This window comes from Accipiter gentilis, chromosome Z (assembly GCF_929443795.1).
Source record: "Accipiter gentilis chromosome Z, bAccGen1.1, whole genome shotgun sequence".
In the NCBI taxonomy this organism is placed as follows: Eukaryota; Metazoa; Chordata; class Aves; order Accipitriformes; family Accipitridae; genus Astur; species Astur gentilis.
This window is the reverse complement of record NC_064919.1, coordinates 31,362,366-31,382,481: the sequence shown is the minus strand read 5'-3', so window position 1 is coordinate 31,382,481 and position 20,116 is coordinate 31,362,366. Positions and strand designations below refer to the sequence as shown.

Here is a 20,116-nt window from a genome sequence, read left to right as displayed (position 1 = left end):
TAGTATTTTGGCAATCTTCTGTGGCCCAGTTGTCTGGGATCTGTGCACTTACATGATGTATGAACACTTATCTTTGCTGCAGGGAATTTGTTGCCACATCTTGGTGGCCCAAATGAGTTTAACTCAGCCTTCCCATCCCTGTTTTTTCCCTTGATTCTATCCATCCCTACTTAGCATTGGCCACCAACAAAGAGTCAGTGTAAACATACATTGTGGGACACTTTTCCTGTTAGATATTTCTAGGGCTAATTGCATAGCCTTGGATTCCAGAAATTGACTGGATTGTCCTGTTCCACTCCGTGCAGCCACATAATGGGTGAGTGTACTCCATACTATTGCGTTCTGTGCAAGGTGTTCTTTATTTCCCAGATGACCACATCACTGGGTCATCAGGGCAGTCCACTTGTTCCAAGTATGGGCAGTAGCATTACAGATAGGTGTCACCCCTTCTTTGAACATCCAGTGCAGTACAAGCAAATAGGAGCACTTAGGTAAGCAGTTGTTCTGTTCCTGGTACTTCAGATGCTGCTTGGACTCTTTGTTAGGTGGAAAGGGTCTTATTCTCTCAAGGTGTGTAATTAGCTTCTGACCCTGGTAGCTGCAGCTCCAAAATCTCAGTGGTAAGCCTTAGATTCACCGGGGCTCCTCTGCCCCACACTGCAGGAGATTACAATACCTCCTGAGGTGATATATAGGATATCTTGCACTTATCACCAGTTTGGATAGGGCCCAGAGCTATTTCCTGTGCCACTTCCAGCTTCACTTACTGGAAGGCTTGCTGTTGCTTGGGTCCCCACATAACCCAGTCTTGCTTATGCCAGCCTTTATAGTGGTTTCACTAGCTGACTGTATCTAGGAATGTGCATTTCTCAGAATCCTACCATTCCAAGGGAATGCTTAAGCTTCCTTTTTGTTGGTAGCTTTGGGAAATATACTATTTTTTTCTGCCACTTCACTGGATATGCCAACTTCAATCCATCCATTTTACCCCTAGTAATTGTATTTCTATATTGGACTTCAGAATTCTTGATGGCACACCTTGCCTGCAGTAGGATTTTAATGACAGCTTAACCTTTTTCCAAATATTTCATCTTTTGTTTGTCCCCAGAGTATGATGTCATGAGTGTACTGCTGGTGTTCAAGGGCAGTGCCCATCTCTTAAGGTTTCTTGAATCAGTCCACGGCAAATGGCAAGACTGTGCTTTCACCCCTGGGGTAATCAATTCTAGATGCACTGGTTTCCTTCCCAGGTGAAAGCAAACTGAAGTCTATGCCCTTCCATTATGGGAATAGAAAAGAACATGTTAGCTGTCAGTGCTGGCATACCATTTTACTACTTCTGCTTCCAACTCTCACTGCAGCTGGAGATCCTTCTCTTAAACTAAACCCTGAGATTACTTCCCTATTCTTGTCTACTTCCTTGTAACTAAAGTTTAGCCAAGCCCAACCCAGCTCAACTGCCACACCAGCCAAAAAAACAAAGCTTGTTTTCAAACCTGTGTTGTGGCTCCATCTGTGTAGTGTTCCATATGCCCCACAATGCTAAATGCAGCGCCTTGCTCCAAGTCCACTTTGACAGGCTGCTGCCTGCTGCCACTTCAAACCAAATGGTAGTGATGAAGATGGGGAAGGTGCTAGTGGCAGAAGAGGCCTAAGAAAACTCCCACCCTCCATCAGATTGACTGATGGCAGAAAGGCTCTGCTAAAATCCCTACTACTCAATCTCCCGCACTGAGCTTGCAGCACCAGAACACCATCAGTGGACTCCAATGGATACCTTCCAGAGTTCCTGTGGGGTAACTAGAGAGCAATACAGAAGGGAGAGCTAAAGCTATCAGCAGCCTGAGGTGATGCAAGCACCAGATTAGAAGTAGAAGAAACATTCCTCTCCTTGTAGGCTGGGTACCCAGGCCCTGGGGTACCCCCACTTTTGCATTCTCTTCTCCCAGCTAAATCAGCCTGATTCCCACTGCTGGTCCTCATACTCATGTGTTCCAACCCCCAGACAATCCTACAGGTTCTGCTCTAGACTTGTTTCAGTTTGTTGACATCTGTCCTTGTACCTGGAGGCACCCAAGACAGATGCAGCCTCACCAGTGCTCTATAGAGGAAATAACCACTTTCTTCCACCTGCTGGCTACACTTCCACTACACAGTCCTGACTACAGTAGGCCTTCATGACTGCAAAGGTGAACTGCTGACTTCTGTTCAGCTCTTTGTTACTCCTTTCCTACTGGTGACCCTCCAGTCTGTCCTTTTGCAAGGCGTCAGTGCATCCCCATGCAGGACTGCCTTTATGGAACTCTAGGAGGTTCATGCTGGCTCATTCCTTCTGGCAATCAAGCTCACTCTGTATCGCTCCCTCTGAATTTCCCTCTATTTTATCAACAGCTAACGGTCATCTCCAAAATACAGACTGCCAGATGGAGCCAGTCCAGGATGTCTGTTCAAGACACAGACATAGGAGACTAATTGGGTTTACTCTTGAATAAACTCTTGGTCTACAAGCCTTGTACACTTCGATCTTTAGCTGACAGGTAAACAGTCCTTTTCTGGTAGCAAAATGGTTTAAAACAAAACAGGGAAGATGCAGTATCAGTCCCCCAAAGTTACTTCTCTGAGTGGTGTCACTGGCAGTAGGAACCTTGAGATTTTTCTTTGACTTGATAGTGCTGTAGGCTATGCAGTAGTAATTGCATAGATGCCAGAAATAGAAAACAATGACAGAAATGCCACATCACCTTTGCTTATAGGTAGGCATTGACGGCCCTGTGTACCACACAGGACAATACCAGGACCAAGGAATTCTCTGATAGTATGGCATAGAACACAACATTTTGTTTTTCCTATGCTACTACTGCAGGTATCAACACTCAACTGTTACCTGCATCCAGTGTAATGTCACGGTAATACCAATCTCCAAACCAAGCTTAGAAAGAAAACTGGGCCCTGCAAAGCTCTAGTTAAGCTACTGTATTTGTGTCTTGGAACTGTCAACAGCAATAAATGCAATCCAGGGACCCTGAAAGACACTTGAGAAAGCAGGGGCAACGTTTGGATTGATATTGTCACTGAACTAACTACAAGCTCCAGAGCACTGAGGTCAACACAGCAACTCTGATTTGTGGGTACATTGTTCTCAGAGTACGTTCAAGGCCTGAGACAGGCAATAACATGCTGCAGAAAATGGGTTGTACATGGTCATCCCTTGCAATCTATGACCTTCCTTTTTCAGTAGGACTTCTATTTGCTTCATTTCAGACCAACAATTTTGTTCAGCTGCTGCCATTTCCTTTCTTCGTTTTTACCTCCCTTCTTACTGGGAACTCCAGCAAGAAGTAATAAAACAAAGTAATTTGCAGTGTTTTACATGGGATCATTGCAGGTCATTAAAAAGGAAAGAATGCATGAAAAACAGTTGACTCTCCACTGTTCATTCCCTTCTCCCCTTGCTCAGACCAGGAGTGCAGACAGGTCTGTTTCGTTTCTGTTTTGTTTTTCCCTGTCTCCAAGAAGCTAGTGCAGCAGTGTCTTGGGTGGCTTTTATTTATTTACTTAAACAAGTGTTAAGACCTTTCTTGTTCTGCTCAGGCACCCTAGGTACAACCTGAGGATGGCATGAATAACTAACAGCAGCAGACGACTAACTGAGTACCCCAGAGTGTAGCTTAGCAGTGCAGCAGGTTGAATATGGAATCAGAGCCTGGATGAAAGATGGCATTTGCAGCCTCCACAAACATTGCCACACAGTGTTTGTGTTGCCAACTTGAGCCATGAGAGCAAGACAAAGGGCAAATCCTGAACCTTATCGGGCACAATAATAAGCCATAATAATAAGCAGCACATAAATGTCTCATCCTCCAAGCAGCAACTGATTTCCCTCAGAGCACAGACTCAGGCCATTTTCTTTGAGAAGCTGGAAATGCGTGGTTTTTATCTTTGCACTTAAGAGATCCCTGCACTTTGCATCCTGGCTCTTAAGACTTAATTTCAGTCAGAGAATAAACTACTACCAAGTACAGAACCCATGGTGATGACTATACTTCACAAACTTTAGCAATTTTTCCAATTATGGAAGCAACTGTGAGATATAATCTTGGCCACTAAAACTCTCCTACCCATCATACAGATGTTCACACCTTGGGGGCTTTCATCACACTGAAATACTCATCAAAATAGAAGCCTAATTAACACTTCTTATAAAGTCTGCAAAAAGTGATTCATCAGTGTTATGCTGTAAACAGCAATAACTGGATTCCTTGAGCACCTCAAGCAATTAGACAGCAATGTCATTCACACATGCACAGGTGTTGTTTTGGCACAGGTCTTGCAAAGGTGTACATTGTCAAAAGAATTACTCAGGGCAGAACTGAGCCATATTATTTTCCAGACTCCAGACCAGATTATAGCCCAATGATTACTTTCAATACACAGTTAAGACACACAAACACAAATTGTTCTGAAAGGCTGTTTCAGCTACATAGCTGTTCAAGACAATCTGAGTACACATTGATAGAGGAAGAAAAGGAAGAGGTTTATAATTTTTTTTTCAGTAAACTTTTAATGTGTTATATAGGCATGATCACTATGAGATCTTCCATTTATATGCAATGCTACACACTGCAACACACTGCATTTTCACTGTACATTAAAAGGTCTAGGAAGAATATTCCTTCACTGGAAAAATATCATACAATCACTTAAATAAACAAATACAACATTACAGTGCAAATGAAATCCTGGTTTTATTTATGCTGCAATTACTGAGTATTTTATAAAAGTCTTTTTAAAAAATAATCAAAAAAACCTTCCCACAGACAACCAACATTTTCTGATATGATTTCCTTTTGCTGAACCAAGAACCCTGATCTGATCTTTGAAGCTGTAATAAACTGTATACACATTTGTATGATGCATATTGACCTGATTTGTATGAAGCAAGGGATCTCAACCCAAAATCTGCAGACAGCAATAAAGTGGCACCACCTGACTTTTGATCAGGCCCATGACAAGAAAGATTTGGTACAACAGTAATCTCCATGAACTAAAGACAATGTACTTAAGGAAGCTTGGCAAGGCCATGCTGTTGGTTTCTACTGGTAATTGTTGTTAGAAAGAGTAGGGGCTTACTTTTCTATTACTGAAGAAGATAAACAGACCATAGAACAGCAACAATGCCAGATTTTCAAAAATGCACTTCAACATGCAAAAGAAGAAATATGACATATTTCTGTCCCAAGAGCCATGATGGAGTTGCCAGAGACCCCACAGGCAAAGACTCAGACAGCAGCAGATGCAATCTGATTCCTAATCTCTGTGAGCTCTGCCATCTTCATGAACTCGTATTCTGGTGAGAGAAGAATATGCTGTCTTAAAAGTGCCTGTATGCTCTTGCCAATTGGGCGATGTTAAGAAGAGAATGAAGAGTTCTGCAAAGACTTTAGGGAAATAAATAGCACATGTAGGCGAGTACGTGAAAAAGGGGATGTTGGGTTACACTGTGAGAGGAATGTTGTCTCTTTGTACTCCATCATGTCACCCTGCTCTCAGAAAACCAGTAAGAACCTATTCCAATGCGGCTTCAAATTCTGGGTGAGATGGGGGCAGTTTGACCTACTACTCTTGCTGCACAGAATGACACTGGGCTCCTCACATACATGTGATCCACTCCTGTTCAAACTGTGTTGGATGTCATATAAAGAACAACGCAGACTTAAAAGGAAGCAGAACATGCATCACCGATGACATTATATGGGACATCCTTGAGGTTCTTACCAGATTAGACAATACACTGAAGCACTACTTTTGCAGCCAGTAAAGGGTTATTCCATTACAATTTTCAGGTTTTCTAAGCATACATAAAAGGGAATACTACGTAAGAAAGCTGAATTAAATAACACACAATTTCACAGCCCTATTGCAGTCTGTAAAATACATAAACTGCATATGACCAGTTTGCTACTACAACAGCTGATGGGTTAATGTAGAACATTCGACTTATAAGTGGGAGAAGGGGCAAAGTAAGGACTACAGGCTATTGATTCCCCAGTTCCAGTTTCTGCACAATTATATTATTTTCATTTATCCCATTCAATGAGCACACAAAGAATGTAGAAAACATCTCTCAAGTGGATGGGCAGTGAGTTGGCAGGACTAAGGTACAGAGCAGCTTCTGCAGTGCTTCTGCCTGACAGTGACTGAAATACAGCAAGAGGCTTCTGCTCATGGTGAAAATAAACACTGGTCAGAAGGTATGTGTCAAGGGACCATGCTTTAAGAATGCCTTGGTACACCAGAAAAACAAATTCTGCTCTGCTACATACAGCAGTTCTCATTTATACAGCTGCAAAAGCCATCTTATGGAAAGGCAGTGTGACACACACTTGTTAGTCTGCTACCTCAGTGGGACAACTGATTCAGATGAATGAGCAAGTGAAGATTTTGCCTACTATAGCTTTATAAAAGCCTTCACTCACCCTCATGCATAAATACTAACACACATATTAAAATGACTCATTCTCAACTACTTAAAACATTACAGTGTAACTGCTCCAAACAGAATTGGCTGCCTGCATCTATGAATGAACTTGCAAATGAAGACAGTAACCCTTAAGAGATTATTGTACCAAAAAGGTTAAAAATATACAATAAACTACTTTTTAATTACATTCCCTATTAATAAATAATTGACCATGATTTGTTCTCACAAAATTATTTTCAGATTGTATGCCTAATAGGAGCTCAACATTTGACTACATCAAGAAATTGCCTTAAAAATATCAAACCCCACCAAGCTAAGTGACCGGAGCTGCTGGGACTTGGATGCTAAGCATCTCCTTCTCAGGTCCACCAAGAACACCCTAGGGTCCCTCGGAAGCAGGTTACTCTTTCACATGGAGAAGTTTCTCAGGGTAGCAAGAGAATAAAAGTTGCTGGTGTTTTACTGCTGAGAAGAACTTGTTGATTCTTCTCAAAACATGGAGGAAGAACCTTTGTTGGGAAGTACTTTCATTCACAGAGAAGCTCTGGGAAGGTTACTTGTTATCCTTGCACTAAAATAAGTTTTCTTTCTCTTATGTAGAAGCACTGTTCTAGAGGCATGCTGCAGCGTAACAGTGCCATACACACAGTCCCATACACAACTCTGCAGAGCGCCCGTGTTACCAAGACTAAAGGCTGCCACTCTCCATCACAGACTCAAGCACTGAATTTCTGCAAAAATCCTGTGCAATCCAGCTTACCTCTCACCTCCTATCCACAGGAAGGGGTGAGATTAGGTTATCAAAGGGTCCGTACAGCTACAGGGTAGAGCAGTGACAAGTGTTCTGCTCCTTTGATAGGCAGCTTTTTTGTGGTGTAGTAGTGGATGACTTCAGGAACACTGTCGAAGGGAGGGCTGTTCTGACCCAGGATGTATTTCTCTTTGGTTTTCATCAGTTTCATGTGCATAAAACCTTGACTGCTCCTGCAAGGAAACCAAAGCATTAGTTCATGCTTCTGCATAGGGAAGAGGGGAGCAGCACCGTGACAGGCTGTCCTTCATGATGTAGGGGAATGTGTGAGAACAAAATGCAAGCAGTTGTTGGGTGACATGCCAAAACAGTGGCCAGACACTGACAGACAGTGACTGCTAGCTGCAAACCCCCATGGACAGTCCAACACAAAGGCAGCATAAGCTAGTATTTTCTTTTCACCACCCATGCTGTCTAGATCCAGGTGCAAGGCTATCTTACCCTGGAAATGATCCAGAGGTATGCCAAAGAACAACCTCTTTCCTGTCCCCCCACAATGTTTTCCTGTGAACATTTACTTTTCACTACAGCCAATAATTACTTCTAGACCAAAAGGTATCATTGGTTTTGGCCTGTCAGATGCTTGAGGCTCTCTTCACAGACACATAGACACATAGGCAGGCCATGAGCCTCACTCAGATGAGGCTGGAGATCTCAGCCCTGGGGTCCTCAGTGAGCCCATGAGCCTCACTCTGCCCTGGTGACCTCAGGACAGACCACAGTCATCCCACCCTGGCAGCAAGTGCCCAGAACATGGCTATAAGCAGAACCTGGTGGCTTCAGCTGGGAAAAATTCCTCAGATAAGCCCATTCCCAAGGTGAATGGCATGAAGACTTTCACCTGCACTGTACTGAGCAAAGGCTACTATCTTGTAGCCTTTCTGCAGGCAGAAACCAGTCTGTGACTTCGACACCTGAAGCATTCAATTCCTAGATGACCTACCTGCTTGCCTGCCTGCACAGTATGCCGCGTCTTTGAGGGAAGGCTCATGATTACACAGGGAAGAGAATAGTGACATGGTAACTGCCCTGTCTGCTCTTGAAAAGCAACCCATCAAACATAATGCTACTCTGTCAGGTAGCACCCACACTGCCGTATAGTACAGCAGGTGGTGGAGTTGACCTCCTCTCTTCCCAGCAGTGACCCTTCAGTGTCTGCTGTCTTTAGCATATCATACAGGCTATTTTAAGAGTGTAGAATTTAGCCAGGACAAAACAAGAGCAAAGGACAGCTCCTACACTTCAAGATGTTTAATGAGGACTAGAGGGTTTTTACAGCTTGTTTGATGTCCCACTCGCTAACTTTCTGGCTCCAAACCATTGTTTCTTCCAAGCGTGTCCAGGGAAAATGACAATAGTGTTAAAACTGGAGTCAGTCTATGTCAGCAAGGAAACCCAGTTTAAGATGACACAGAAAGAACAGGAAAACAAATCATGCCATGTTAAAAGCAGCTTCCCTAAAATCTGCCATTTTCTATTTAGCAGGTGCAACATGCCCTCCAGAAGTGCTTCTAGTACAATCAAGGACATATCCTCCAGATGTGTTCAACAATTCTGTGATGAAGTGATGTCTTCTGGTGAGCAGAAACCACTGCAGGCACTGTAATTATAGCTCTACATGCTTAAAATCTTGCTTTAAGTATCAATTTCTTAGCAGAAAAGAATCCCTTTCGAATCATAATTGCTCTGTATTTCCTTTAAACAAAGGTGGCATCTTTAAATACTTTATTATAAGGACAGATGCATTGTTCCCTTCCTTCAGTTCACTATGCATCTGTTTTGCTACAAAATACCTTGAAAGTGTGCAGATAAATTAATGGAATCACAGGTGCATGCTAATTTCAGTAGTATAGCAAGAACTGGAGAAAAATCTGCCAAGTGCACTCTGGTGCAGAAAGGGCAAGGACACATGCCCTTTTTAAAACAAAAAGAAAACACATAAAATGTAAACAAACTGCTACAAGCCATGTATTCATGACAGACAGCTGATGCTTCCCTGATAAGGACCTGTGTAGATACTCAGGTTTGGGTAGTAAACAGTCATTAAGTTTACTGTATATGATGTCTATGGCTACCAGAATTCCACAAATGAATAAAAAGCATCTCCTCTATATCATGACAGTTCTGTCTTTTGGGAAGCCACACTGTTTGTGAAGATGAGTAAAAAAGAATTGAGACTTAGAAGATATGGATAATAGCCTAATGGAATTCAACTAAGGCAAATAGAAAGCTTCTGCCCTTGGGATGGAATAAACCTAGACAGCAGTGCAAGCAGGGACATGACTGGCCAGGAAAGGAACTATGGTGGAGAGGACACAGAATGTGATTCGACAGTCTGCCCACAAAGGCCTACTGCAGCCTGGGCTGTGGAGCAAAAGTGTAGCCAGCTGCTGGAAGAAGGTGACTACTTTCTCTACAGAGCACTGGTGAGGCAGCATATGTATCTGTAACTGTAACTGGTGTGAGGGCCCCCCACAAAGAAAAGAAGCCAGTACTGGAGCAAGTCCAGAGCAGGGCCACTAAACATGGTCTAGGGGTGGGATATACGAGGATAGGCTGAGGGAACTATGTCTGTTCAGTCTGGAGAAGAAAGGATGAGATGGAGGGTGTCAGGCTGCAGTCATCCATTGCCTAAATGGAAGAGTTACAGAGAAGACAGAAGTTTCTCAGAGTCAACAAGTACAAGTGGCAACAAAGAGAGTTCCCACTGGACATAGGGAAGAGCTTCTTTCTCATGAGAGTGGTGCAGTCCTGAGACCAGGCTTAGACAGGTCAGGGGGTCTCCATCCTCAGAAGTTTTCCCAATTTGCCTGTACAAACCACTCAGCAACCTGATGAGCGTGTCCTGCTTGAAGCAGGGGGTTGGACTAGACACCTCCAGATTTCCATTCCCATCTAGATCTCTCTAGGGGTCTATGATTAATCTTTACCATTTGTATATTTTCAGAAACCACTAAGTAGGGCTTCTAGTTCAACAATTTTGATTTGAAACATTTGTAAAAATCTACTATTAAAGAAAAAAGATCAAAAAAGAATAAGAGAAACCTGTGAAATTTTATTTCAGGACTCCTAACTAAAACTTTCCTGAAATTGAAAATGTGTTTTTGTGTAATTATTTCACAATAAAGCACAATAAAATCCACCTCCATTTCAAGGTAGACACAAAACACTAATAAGGGGAAGACCTGCAAAAGGGACAAGTTTTGACAAGAGGTTCAAGAAAGTGAGAAGCCATTCCAATGTGATGGCAGACACTACAAGGTGCAGGCTGCACGGCAGACTGCTCACCTCCTGCTGTTTGGATTTGCCCTTTGCGAACCAGCCAGCAGGGATGCCATCACCTTGCAACCATCTGTAGAGAAATCTTGCAGTTAATGCAGACAGGAGTGTAGACAAGCTATTGTCCTGCATGCAGGTCTATCCTAGTCTGACACAAACGCTGAGGAGCCAGCTATCCTAAAGTGTGCAGAAGAACAACTATTGACTCCTGGAAGCAGGGAACACGGTACTTTCCTGTGCACTTGTGTATTTTAGAATAATAAAGTCTTCGTGGTTTTTTTTATTTGTATTTTATTTTACTGGTGTCATCTGCAAATTGTCAGCTCAAACCTGGGAAAGCAAAATCTGATTGCGTAGAGAAAGGATGAAAACACTTCAGTATAATGGGCTTGCTAGACAAATACAGTGGAGACCATCTCCATTAATAAGCTAAAGACATGGCCAGCTGAGAGCCAGCTCCTTTGGGGTAAGTAACCCATTCCATTCCATTCCATTCCATTCTCTGCTTCAGGTCCTTTTGGACCAGTAGTCTAGCTTGGCAATCAGAGCTTCAGATCACTTGCTTACAAACAAGGGAATATTTCTGCTGCTGTTTTTTCCCTTCACTGCAAAGCAGCTGAATATGGCATGAATTAATAGTTCTGTGATCATACTGTTTCACCAAAGCACCGTCTATGCCTCATAGTGATGCTGCACAAGGCAGCTCCAGCAGCCCTGCTTCTTATCAAAAGAAGAATCTTGTCAATTTCTCTTCCTCTGATAAAACATGTTTGAAGAGCAAGCTGCAATCACAGAGATCTCCCCAGCAGGTAACACATCTCATTAATGTATGCAATCTTTAATGCAATTCACACCAATGCTGCATACCACTCATAACAAAAAGAAATTTTTGATCAAGAAGGCTATGAAATACTGCTAATGAAATTGACCCCAGTAACAAAATTGCCCACTCCTAAAAAGCAAGATATTTAATAATACATTACATAATTTTGTAGCTGCAGGTGCATATTACCAACAGTTAGCATGCACCTCTTATACCTCTTACTTTTCCTGGTAATTGCTCAATGAATTTTTCATTAAAAGTATAGTGCAACACTTACACTAAATCAATTCCTTTCATGATAGATGACTTAAAAACATTTGTATACAAAACTGATATGACCGGAAGTAGAAGGGTCACACTCATCTCTCATAAACAGTAGTTTGCAATCCACATAAAGTTTGCATTTCGAGGACCAAAACTCCATCACTATTTCCTGAGATTTCTATCTTATTTCATGGCAATGGGATGTCACCCCATGTCCCTTCTTTTCAGGCAGTTTGCATTACAATTTTTCAGTGGCATAGTCCCACAATGTTAAAATCAATAACAAAGCAAACTGACTTGTGCAGTATTAGATTAAGCTCAATGAATGAAGGACCTCTCCTTGCATTCACTGAATCATTTTATAATCACAGCCCTCTATGACATTTGGCTCATTTAGACTTTGAAAGCTGACTGCCTAAGACTAACAAACCTGGAGATTTCATTTGAACATAGCTTTTCTGCTAAAAGCAACTCCAAACCAGGGTCTTTGTGGAACATCCCAGATGACTGAACTGTCAACTGGCCCTATGCAGAGGAAAACCTGTGAGGTTATCTTTATTCAGTTATCAGTAACCTTCAGTCATCTTCATTCTCAGCTATCTCCTCTGATTATTCAATTACACCTCTAACAGCCGTCAGTCAAGCACTAGCTCCCATTCTTTTCAAGGCAGTATGGTGGAAAACAGGGAGGAAACGGATGGCCATCTAACCTAGCATCTTGGCTCTTGAAAAATGGTTATTTCCCACTTCCATACTATCTCACGTACTACCTCCTTTGTATATTCTCTTCGGCAAATGTTGTGTTTATTCAGCTTTTAGAATTAGAACAGGTCAAAACCTAGAGTTTCCCTTAACAGTGTCTGTGGCTGGTTTGAAATGGAGGTGGATTTTATTATGGTTTCTTGTGAAATAATTCCACAAAAAACACATCCCAATCTATTTCTTCCCAAGCATTTCTGATTTTTGGTTCTCCTAAAAACCCCAGAATTACTTTCATTAAGTAAAACCTTGTCTGAATAAAAAGCCCTCAGAAATGGATTTCAGAGGTCATTTTGTGTGAAGCCTGAGGAAGAGTAGAGGTGGCAACTGGGAGCTGTGTGAAACTGACCTCAAAGTGTTGCAATGTCAAGCATGCAAATTTTCTGTTCACAAAGGAGAAGAACTGAGGCAAGAACATTAAGTCAATGAACTGATTTTACTGATTGCTAGTGTTTGCAGACAATAGTCATCATCACGTTGTTAAAGATGGGCTGAGTTCTAATTTCTATCCTGGCTACTTTTCTGGATGTCCAGAACTCTTTAAATTGTGCATTGTTCCAGGCTTACTGGTGGATGAAAGCAAGGATTATGTTTTCAAATACTTTCCTGCTTCACTCCTTTCTTGTCCCCTTCTAGTTTCCAAAAATTACATTGTGAATCCGTTATCTGCCTTCCTTGTTCCAAGTAAACCAACTGAGCTGTCACTAGTTGCAGCTAGAAATATCAAACCAGACATGAGAAATGAAGAACAAATTAAGTTGGAAGAAAGTCAGCTTACTACCTTGAAACCATGCCCTTGAATTAAGCACTTCCAGATGTATATGCTTTGAAACTGTTCACATCTACATTAAGGAGCCTTGTGTGCTGTCTCCCCTTCCCCATTTGTTCTTGAAGTCTGTCTTACAGTCTCCCCTCTTCTGGTATGCCTGGACTCAGCAAATCAGTGCCTACTAGTAAGTGGCAAGGGCAGAATGCATTACACTTGTTTAACACCACTATTGCTGCTACACCAGTGACTAGGATTACAGGGACACTGTTCAGAAAGGAACCTGGAAGTCGTAGTCCTCCCTTTTCCTCTCCTCCAAACCCTTTTGATCTAAGCTCTGATTTTAGTATGCAAAGAGATTACTGAAATTTCAGGTAGCGATAAGGAAAAAGACCTCATGGTTGAACTCTTTGTGAATCAGTTTCTGCTTAGTTTTCTAAGCAGTATTGGAGCCTACCTGAACAAGTACAAGCAGAACTTGTGCCTGATAGTGAGTAGTCCTGGTTTTGGAATACCAGTTGCACAGCTCTTTCAATAGCAATAACTGTTAGAACCTGCCAGGCCCAAGGTTTTCAAAGAGCAGAACCTAAATGGCAATCCCCAAGTCACATATGTGAACACTGGTAAAAGCCTTGAAGAGATGAGATACACATTTTGCAAGAGAAGGTGCTGGGACCTGACATAAATCATGTGATATTGCTACTACATGAATTCTGAATGTCATTATGGTTTCTCAAATGTTGCAATAATTCTTTCTCAAGTTTTTTGTTCAACTGAGGGAAAACAGTGACAAAACAGTGCCACTACAGACAATATTCACTCCTTCCCTATTGCAACAGTTCCCATGAGTTTCAAGTACAGAACAGGAGAATTCCTAGTTGCTAATCCCTGCATCAAATTGCTTTGGAACTCTCAAGCACAGATGTTTACAGAGACACAATACTTGCTATATGACTAATAGTCACACCTTGTTTAAAATGCTTTGCAACACAACCATAACACCAAGTGACTTTGAATTACAGCTTTCCCACAAATTTTCCTTCAGTTTTCAAAGGATGGGAAAGGAATTGTGCAGACAGCTCATCAGACTGTGCTTTTTTTGATCTTATGCCTGAAGTGTGATACAAGAACATTCAAGAAATATTAATTAGTTATTAAAACTAGTATTTTTTTCCAGAAAATGTTAATGGCTTTGAAACATCATTTATGTTCTGAATCAGAAAAATTGGCCAAGCCTTTTGAACACTGTTTTGCTGAAGAAAGTGCTGTTTTGTCAGAACAGATTTTTCGCATTCATTTTGATGAAATATCACTTGGACAAGGAAAAAAGCAACAACTTTGCAGTAACATCAGAAAAACACATTCTAGCAATGTAGGAAACGTGTTGTTTTGTTTTTCCATTATGAAATGCCTTCGTATTTCAAAATTTTGTTTTATATTATATGCTGTCACTTTGAACGAAACCTATAATGTTTCATACCAACGTACAACAACAAAGAAATAAATTAAAATCTCCTCTGAAAAAGAAAAAAATTTTTTTTTCCTCCAAGTGAGTGATTACTTTGAAAAATCCTCTACTGGAGACATTCAGAGGCTGACCTGTCCACTGCTTTTCCTGTCTCAGCTCTGCTTTTTCAAGCACAGGATATACAACACTGTCACTCTATATCTGACAGCCACTGTCTCCATGGTACAATAAACAATGTCTCTTGCCCTACTAGCAAGGGCTAGCAGCATTCATTTGTAACAGCATCCAACATATGTGAAAACCACTCTATCAAGCCCAGGCTCCATTCTCTATAACCAATTCCCACCTGCTGCTTTGAAGGCAGTAAGGATGTTTAGCTTGTTGGAGTTCTGTAGAAGTGACGGAACCCTTGCTGTCTGCTAACAGCCAGGTCCCTACCATTACTGTTTAGGCCAACAGCAGACTAGTAATACACTTTTAAATACTTTTATTCAATTGCTGATTTAGAGAGCCATCAAAAATCCCCCTACCTCTTTATAAATAATATTGACAGGAAGAAACTCGTATTTTTTCTACAGTACTACAACAGCTACTTTCCAAGAATATATTACATGTTTTAAATCAACTAAAAGGTGCAAAGTCCAGCATTAATCCAAAACCCAGAACTACCCAAAGTCTATGTTCTCAGCTTTGGAAAACAGGACCTCTTCTACAGATCAATCCTGTATTTTCATGATGACGAAAAACTTTGCCTGCAGTCCTCTTTGCTATTTAGGGAAAACCACATGCCTGTTTATGAGTCCACAGCATCAGGATGTCAGCAAACACCATTGTCTCTGAATTCAGCTCTGTTCTCCCTCCAGTGGCAATGACTGTGCATAAATTATCTGACAGAGCAGAAAGCAAAGCCCATTAATGTTTTTACTCACAGTTTGCACATTTAGCTGATTTGTGAAATAATCCTAGTCTAAAATCATGTTTCCTGAAATTTAGATGTGAGTCAGGAAATGAAGGAATGCAGGCGTGGTGCACACTGCTGCAAAGAGCCTTGGGAAGGAGAAATCCTGACTGAAAGAATTAGCCATTAGAGGCCAGCTGGTGGCTGGTCTTCACTGAGCAAGATCGAAACATAATACCCAGAGATGTTGTTCTATTGTTACATTAGGAAGGCATCTCTATGAGCTTGATGTGCAGTGAGGTAATTGCTGAACATCTAAAACACACTTATAAGTGTGAGATTGATCTTCTCTACCCTTGGCACATCTACTTCCACTTCTTTCACCAGCCTGCTTGCTAGTAAAGAACAGACCTAATATAAGGAGTTTGCAACTAGGCAGTTCAATGGCAGCCAGCAACTGGGAGCCCTGGTCACAACATGGTTACCAGGAGTATGGATCTCCAGTTTTTACCCAGCCTTATGCAATTAAAACTGGGTTTAAGGAAAGAGTGGGAGGGTATGAGTGAGCCAAATACTTACAACCCTGAAGGAATACAGAGAAGAGGAAACACAAGGAGAAATGCACAGCTGCTGGAGGAGGTACAAGAGAATGCACAGCTGCCCCTCAGGCCTTTGGGATCATTTTGTTCTGGGAAGGTAGATCATATTCCTTCCCTCTTCTGCTATGGAGAATTCAAACAATGCTGACAAGAAGGCCCACATCTTTGGATCACAATCCATAGAAAGATGCTTTTTGCCTCAAACACCTGTCATCAACTAACAATTCCTTTTTCTAACTGAGATGAGCAACGCATAAATCTGTATATCATAAAGACCTTCTTTGATGCCCCCAGAGATAGCCAATTCAGATGCAATTAATTTTCCCTGGGTAAACTATGGTATCTCAAAATAACAGACATGTTTTCTGTAAATCCAACTTCTCTACAATAATTTCCCTAGATGTTGTCTCTTCCTCACAGATCCTTCAATATGTGTGCCCCATTATTTCATGTAGTCACTCATGCGGGTATACAGATATTCTGCCTGCCCCTATCACAGGCTGAGATGTATCTGTCAACTATTCCATTTGCTGGAAGAGCCAGATGGAGACTAATTATCTTTTTGTGTTTCACGGATTGTCCATAAAAAACATCCCATTGCTTCTGTTCCTGTTGCTGATCTACTGCCTGATTCCAGAGAGGTCATCACCTCTCTGCCCTCATCCTCCTCCTCACACAACACACCTGGGCCACATCTGGCTTCTGGACCTCTCCTGTTGTGCCTGCCTACATATTATGATGGTAAAGATGCAAAAGCATCAGTCCAAGGATACAACAGAAACAGCAGGCTTCATCAGTTATCCGGTGGAGGGGCAGAGAGCAGATCCCACCGCCCAAAAAACCCACCAAACAGGGAGCTTGCCTTCACTAGAGTTTTCCCACCAGTGAGCTTAGTGTGTTCCCTGTTCATGAATTGTTGTGAAAAGCTCATATACTGCACAAAACACTGCAAAAGCAACATAGTTGCTGTTATTAAACACAGTTTCTCAGGCCTGCCACACTTGTACCAGCTAAACCCGTGTAAAAAAAGTTACAAAACCTACAGCTAGGATGCTTAGACTAATAGGAGGATGCAGGCTACAGACAGCCAAGTGCTTTTCAGAACACATTAATCAACAAGTGAAAGGTGACTGCAGTCATTTGAAAGTATTTCATTAAGGCTTCTGCAGCCAGTCATAACTTTTAAACAGTGTGTCTAACCAGTAAAGCTATCTCTCCTCAAATTTATTACACTCAAAGAAAGTAACAGCAAGACATCACACTTGATTAGATAACCAAGAACAAATTCAATAATCACTTTAGGACTCTAGTTCAATATACTGTCAGAGCAAGGCTGGATAGTTCATTGCTGTAGCCTCACAGCTTAATCTTCAGCACTGATTTCCCATTTTCAAAGTATGGTCACGGCAGAGACCCATATCCATTCCTTCAGAGCTCTGTTGCTGTCCAAGTTTCCACTTCAACACAGCTGAATTGGGAAACAGCCTTAAGGTGGCACGCAGAAGCAGCTCTAGTGTTCCTGAAGAAAATATCCAATCAATCTGGACCCTGGGAGATGCAAATCTAGTATATAACCTAGTTCTCCTGTTGTAACTTGAACACCTTCAGTTTGGCTGGTGAGCATTTGCCTTACAACAACAGGTTTTATCCGGTTTACTGTGCCCAGCTGTGTGGTAGTAATCCCTTCTCTCCTATACATAAAAGAGTCTTCCAGCCTCTCATGTGGAGGGTCTTAGCTCAAGACAACTCCACCTGCTTTTACAAGTTTGACAACATTCTTTTTTGGGGGAGTCTTAAGAATCAGTCTGCCATGAGACCACACAGCTGACAGAGGACTTGGTGCTCTACCCTGGCAATTCCCCTACCTAATGCGTAGGGGGAATGTTCTTAGGAACAACACTGGAAGAAAAGCAGAAAGTCACAAGGAGATTTGACAGAAGTGGAGAAGCTGACATGTTATGGTTGAAATCCAGTCAATCTTTTTATTTCAGATGTTCCTAAGAAGTCTTTTTTATCCTCCTCTCTCTTGCTTCTGGCAAAGAATGCAGCCAAAGATGTGCTCTTGTGAATCACAGGTAAGTTACTATTTGAACAGACATATCAACTCAAGGATATAAAACAGCAGCGGTGGTCCCAAACCTCAGCCCCCTCCCTTTGGTTTCAACAAGCCAACAGAAGGAGCTATGTGCTTTAATGGAAATCAAACAGAACCCAAATGAGTTTGTCCCAGGTAAAGGGGTTTAGGACAACCTTGCTCTATAGGGCTTTCACAGCACTGTGCAACAGTACATGGGGAACACATTGCCTCTAGTTTCCATTGCACCAGCACATCTTCTGGCACTGACAGAAAGCACGAAGCATGTATGTGCAAGGGAAAGGGAGGCTTGAAGTAGAGGGGTAACTGGAAATAGCTAAGGGTAGCAGCCCTTCAGTTCTGTCAGAGCATAAAAGTCTCTGCTGCTCTTATGCCTCTCAAGACTGCTTAAGATCTGCTGTGTAGCACACTGTGGTCTCTGGCTAAGTAGTGTGGAGAACCTCAGGATAAGCATGCTAGGGCCTATTATCATTTGGAGTGGATCAGGCTGCACAGCACTTGATCTAGAGACCTTTAGGTCCCATGGGGTAACAGGCAGCCTCGAGGCATTGCTGAGATCATTCTGGCATTTCAGTTCACAAGGTCAGAGCTCAGTCGTTTTATGCTAAAGCTTTATTAACAAATATCTCCCATAAGTACCATGTGTCTTTATAGTGTCTTACCAGACGCTCAGCAGCCAGTGCTTTTCATTTCATGCATCATAAATGCAGCAGTAAAATAAAACAGGAGTTTGATGCTGAAATGGTCTGTTCTGAACATTATTTGACTACACACATTCAACAGCAACCTTCAAAAGCCTCCATCTTTTGTAGCTATGTCATACCTACAGAAGACCTCAACTATGCCCAAGCCTACCTGTTAAAGGAAAAGTTAGCAAAGCCTGTTTTTATACTATCCTATGATGCCAGTCGTGATGCTAGTCCCATGTGGCAAGTGGGGCACTGGATTGGTACAGCAACACATGGTCAGGTTCTGTGTAGCAGTTGCAGGACAAGTGCATTATTACAAAGAGTCTCTCATTTGGTTGGCTTTATCAAAAACACTGCAGTGGGGCACCTACACACAACCCCAAGCATGCTCATGCCAGCAGCCCAATGCCTGCAGCTCCTTTATGATTTTTTTAAAAAAGTGAAGTCCAGTTGCATATCCCACTCATATCCTAGGGATGGATAGAAATTAACTGCCTGCCAGTGACATCAGCCAGCAACTTAAGTCTACAACTGAGTGTTCCAGGGGCTCTTTTCTGTAAACAGAAGTAATTTGACTTCCAGCAGTGGGATCACCACCATGAACTAGGCTATACATGTCCTCAGTACAATCTGAAGAAGGGATGGCTGGTTGCCATTGAGTCTACGGTTAACTCTACAAACAACCCCACGCACACCTTGTTTGAGCACTTCTGTACAAGCCATACATCTGTCCTGGTGAAAATATGAGGTGAAACAGAGTGTCTTATGTGAATCAAAGATGAGGCACTGGGAAGAGTACAAAGCCACTGAACACTGGCTGCACCACTGGTAGACTTCCTAGCTTATTCACCGTGAAGGAACAGAGGCTTGAAATCAATTTTACCATGAAACAGGGGAAGACATAGGACTAGTCAAGCTAGAAACCCATCGGGACACAAAGTATATCAAGAATAGAATCGCAGAATGATAGAATAGTTTGGGTTGGAAGGGACCTTTAAAGGTCATCTAGTCCAACACCCCCTGGAATAAGCAGGGACATCTTCAACCAGATTGGGTTGCTCAGAGCCCCATCCAACCTGACCTTGAATGTTCGCAGGGATGGGTCATCTACCACTTCTCTGGGCAACCTGTTCCAGTGTTTCACCACCCCCACTGTAAAAAATGTCTTCCTTCTATTGAGACTG

At 42.1% G+C, this 20,116-nt stretch overlaps 1 protein-coding gene across 1 annotated transcript in view; it reads right to left on the bottom strand.

Annotated features, from left to right (window-relative positions):
• Positions 1 to 4,586: 4,586 nt before the first annotated feature.
• The window catches only part of SHB (SH2 domain containing adaptor protein B), a 73,669-nt gene continuing 58,139 nt past the window's right edge, over positions 4,587 to 20,116 (bottom strand). Inside the window, exon 6 of the mRNA XM_049796367.1 lies at positions 4,587 to 7,465. Coding sequence (XP_049652324.1) covers positions 7,282 to 7,465 — 184 coding nt within the window. The 3' untranslated portion in view covers positions 4,587 to 7,281. The remainder of the gene's footprint in view (positions 7,466 to 20,116) is intronic.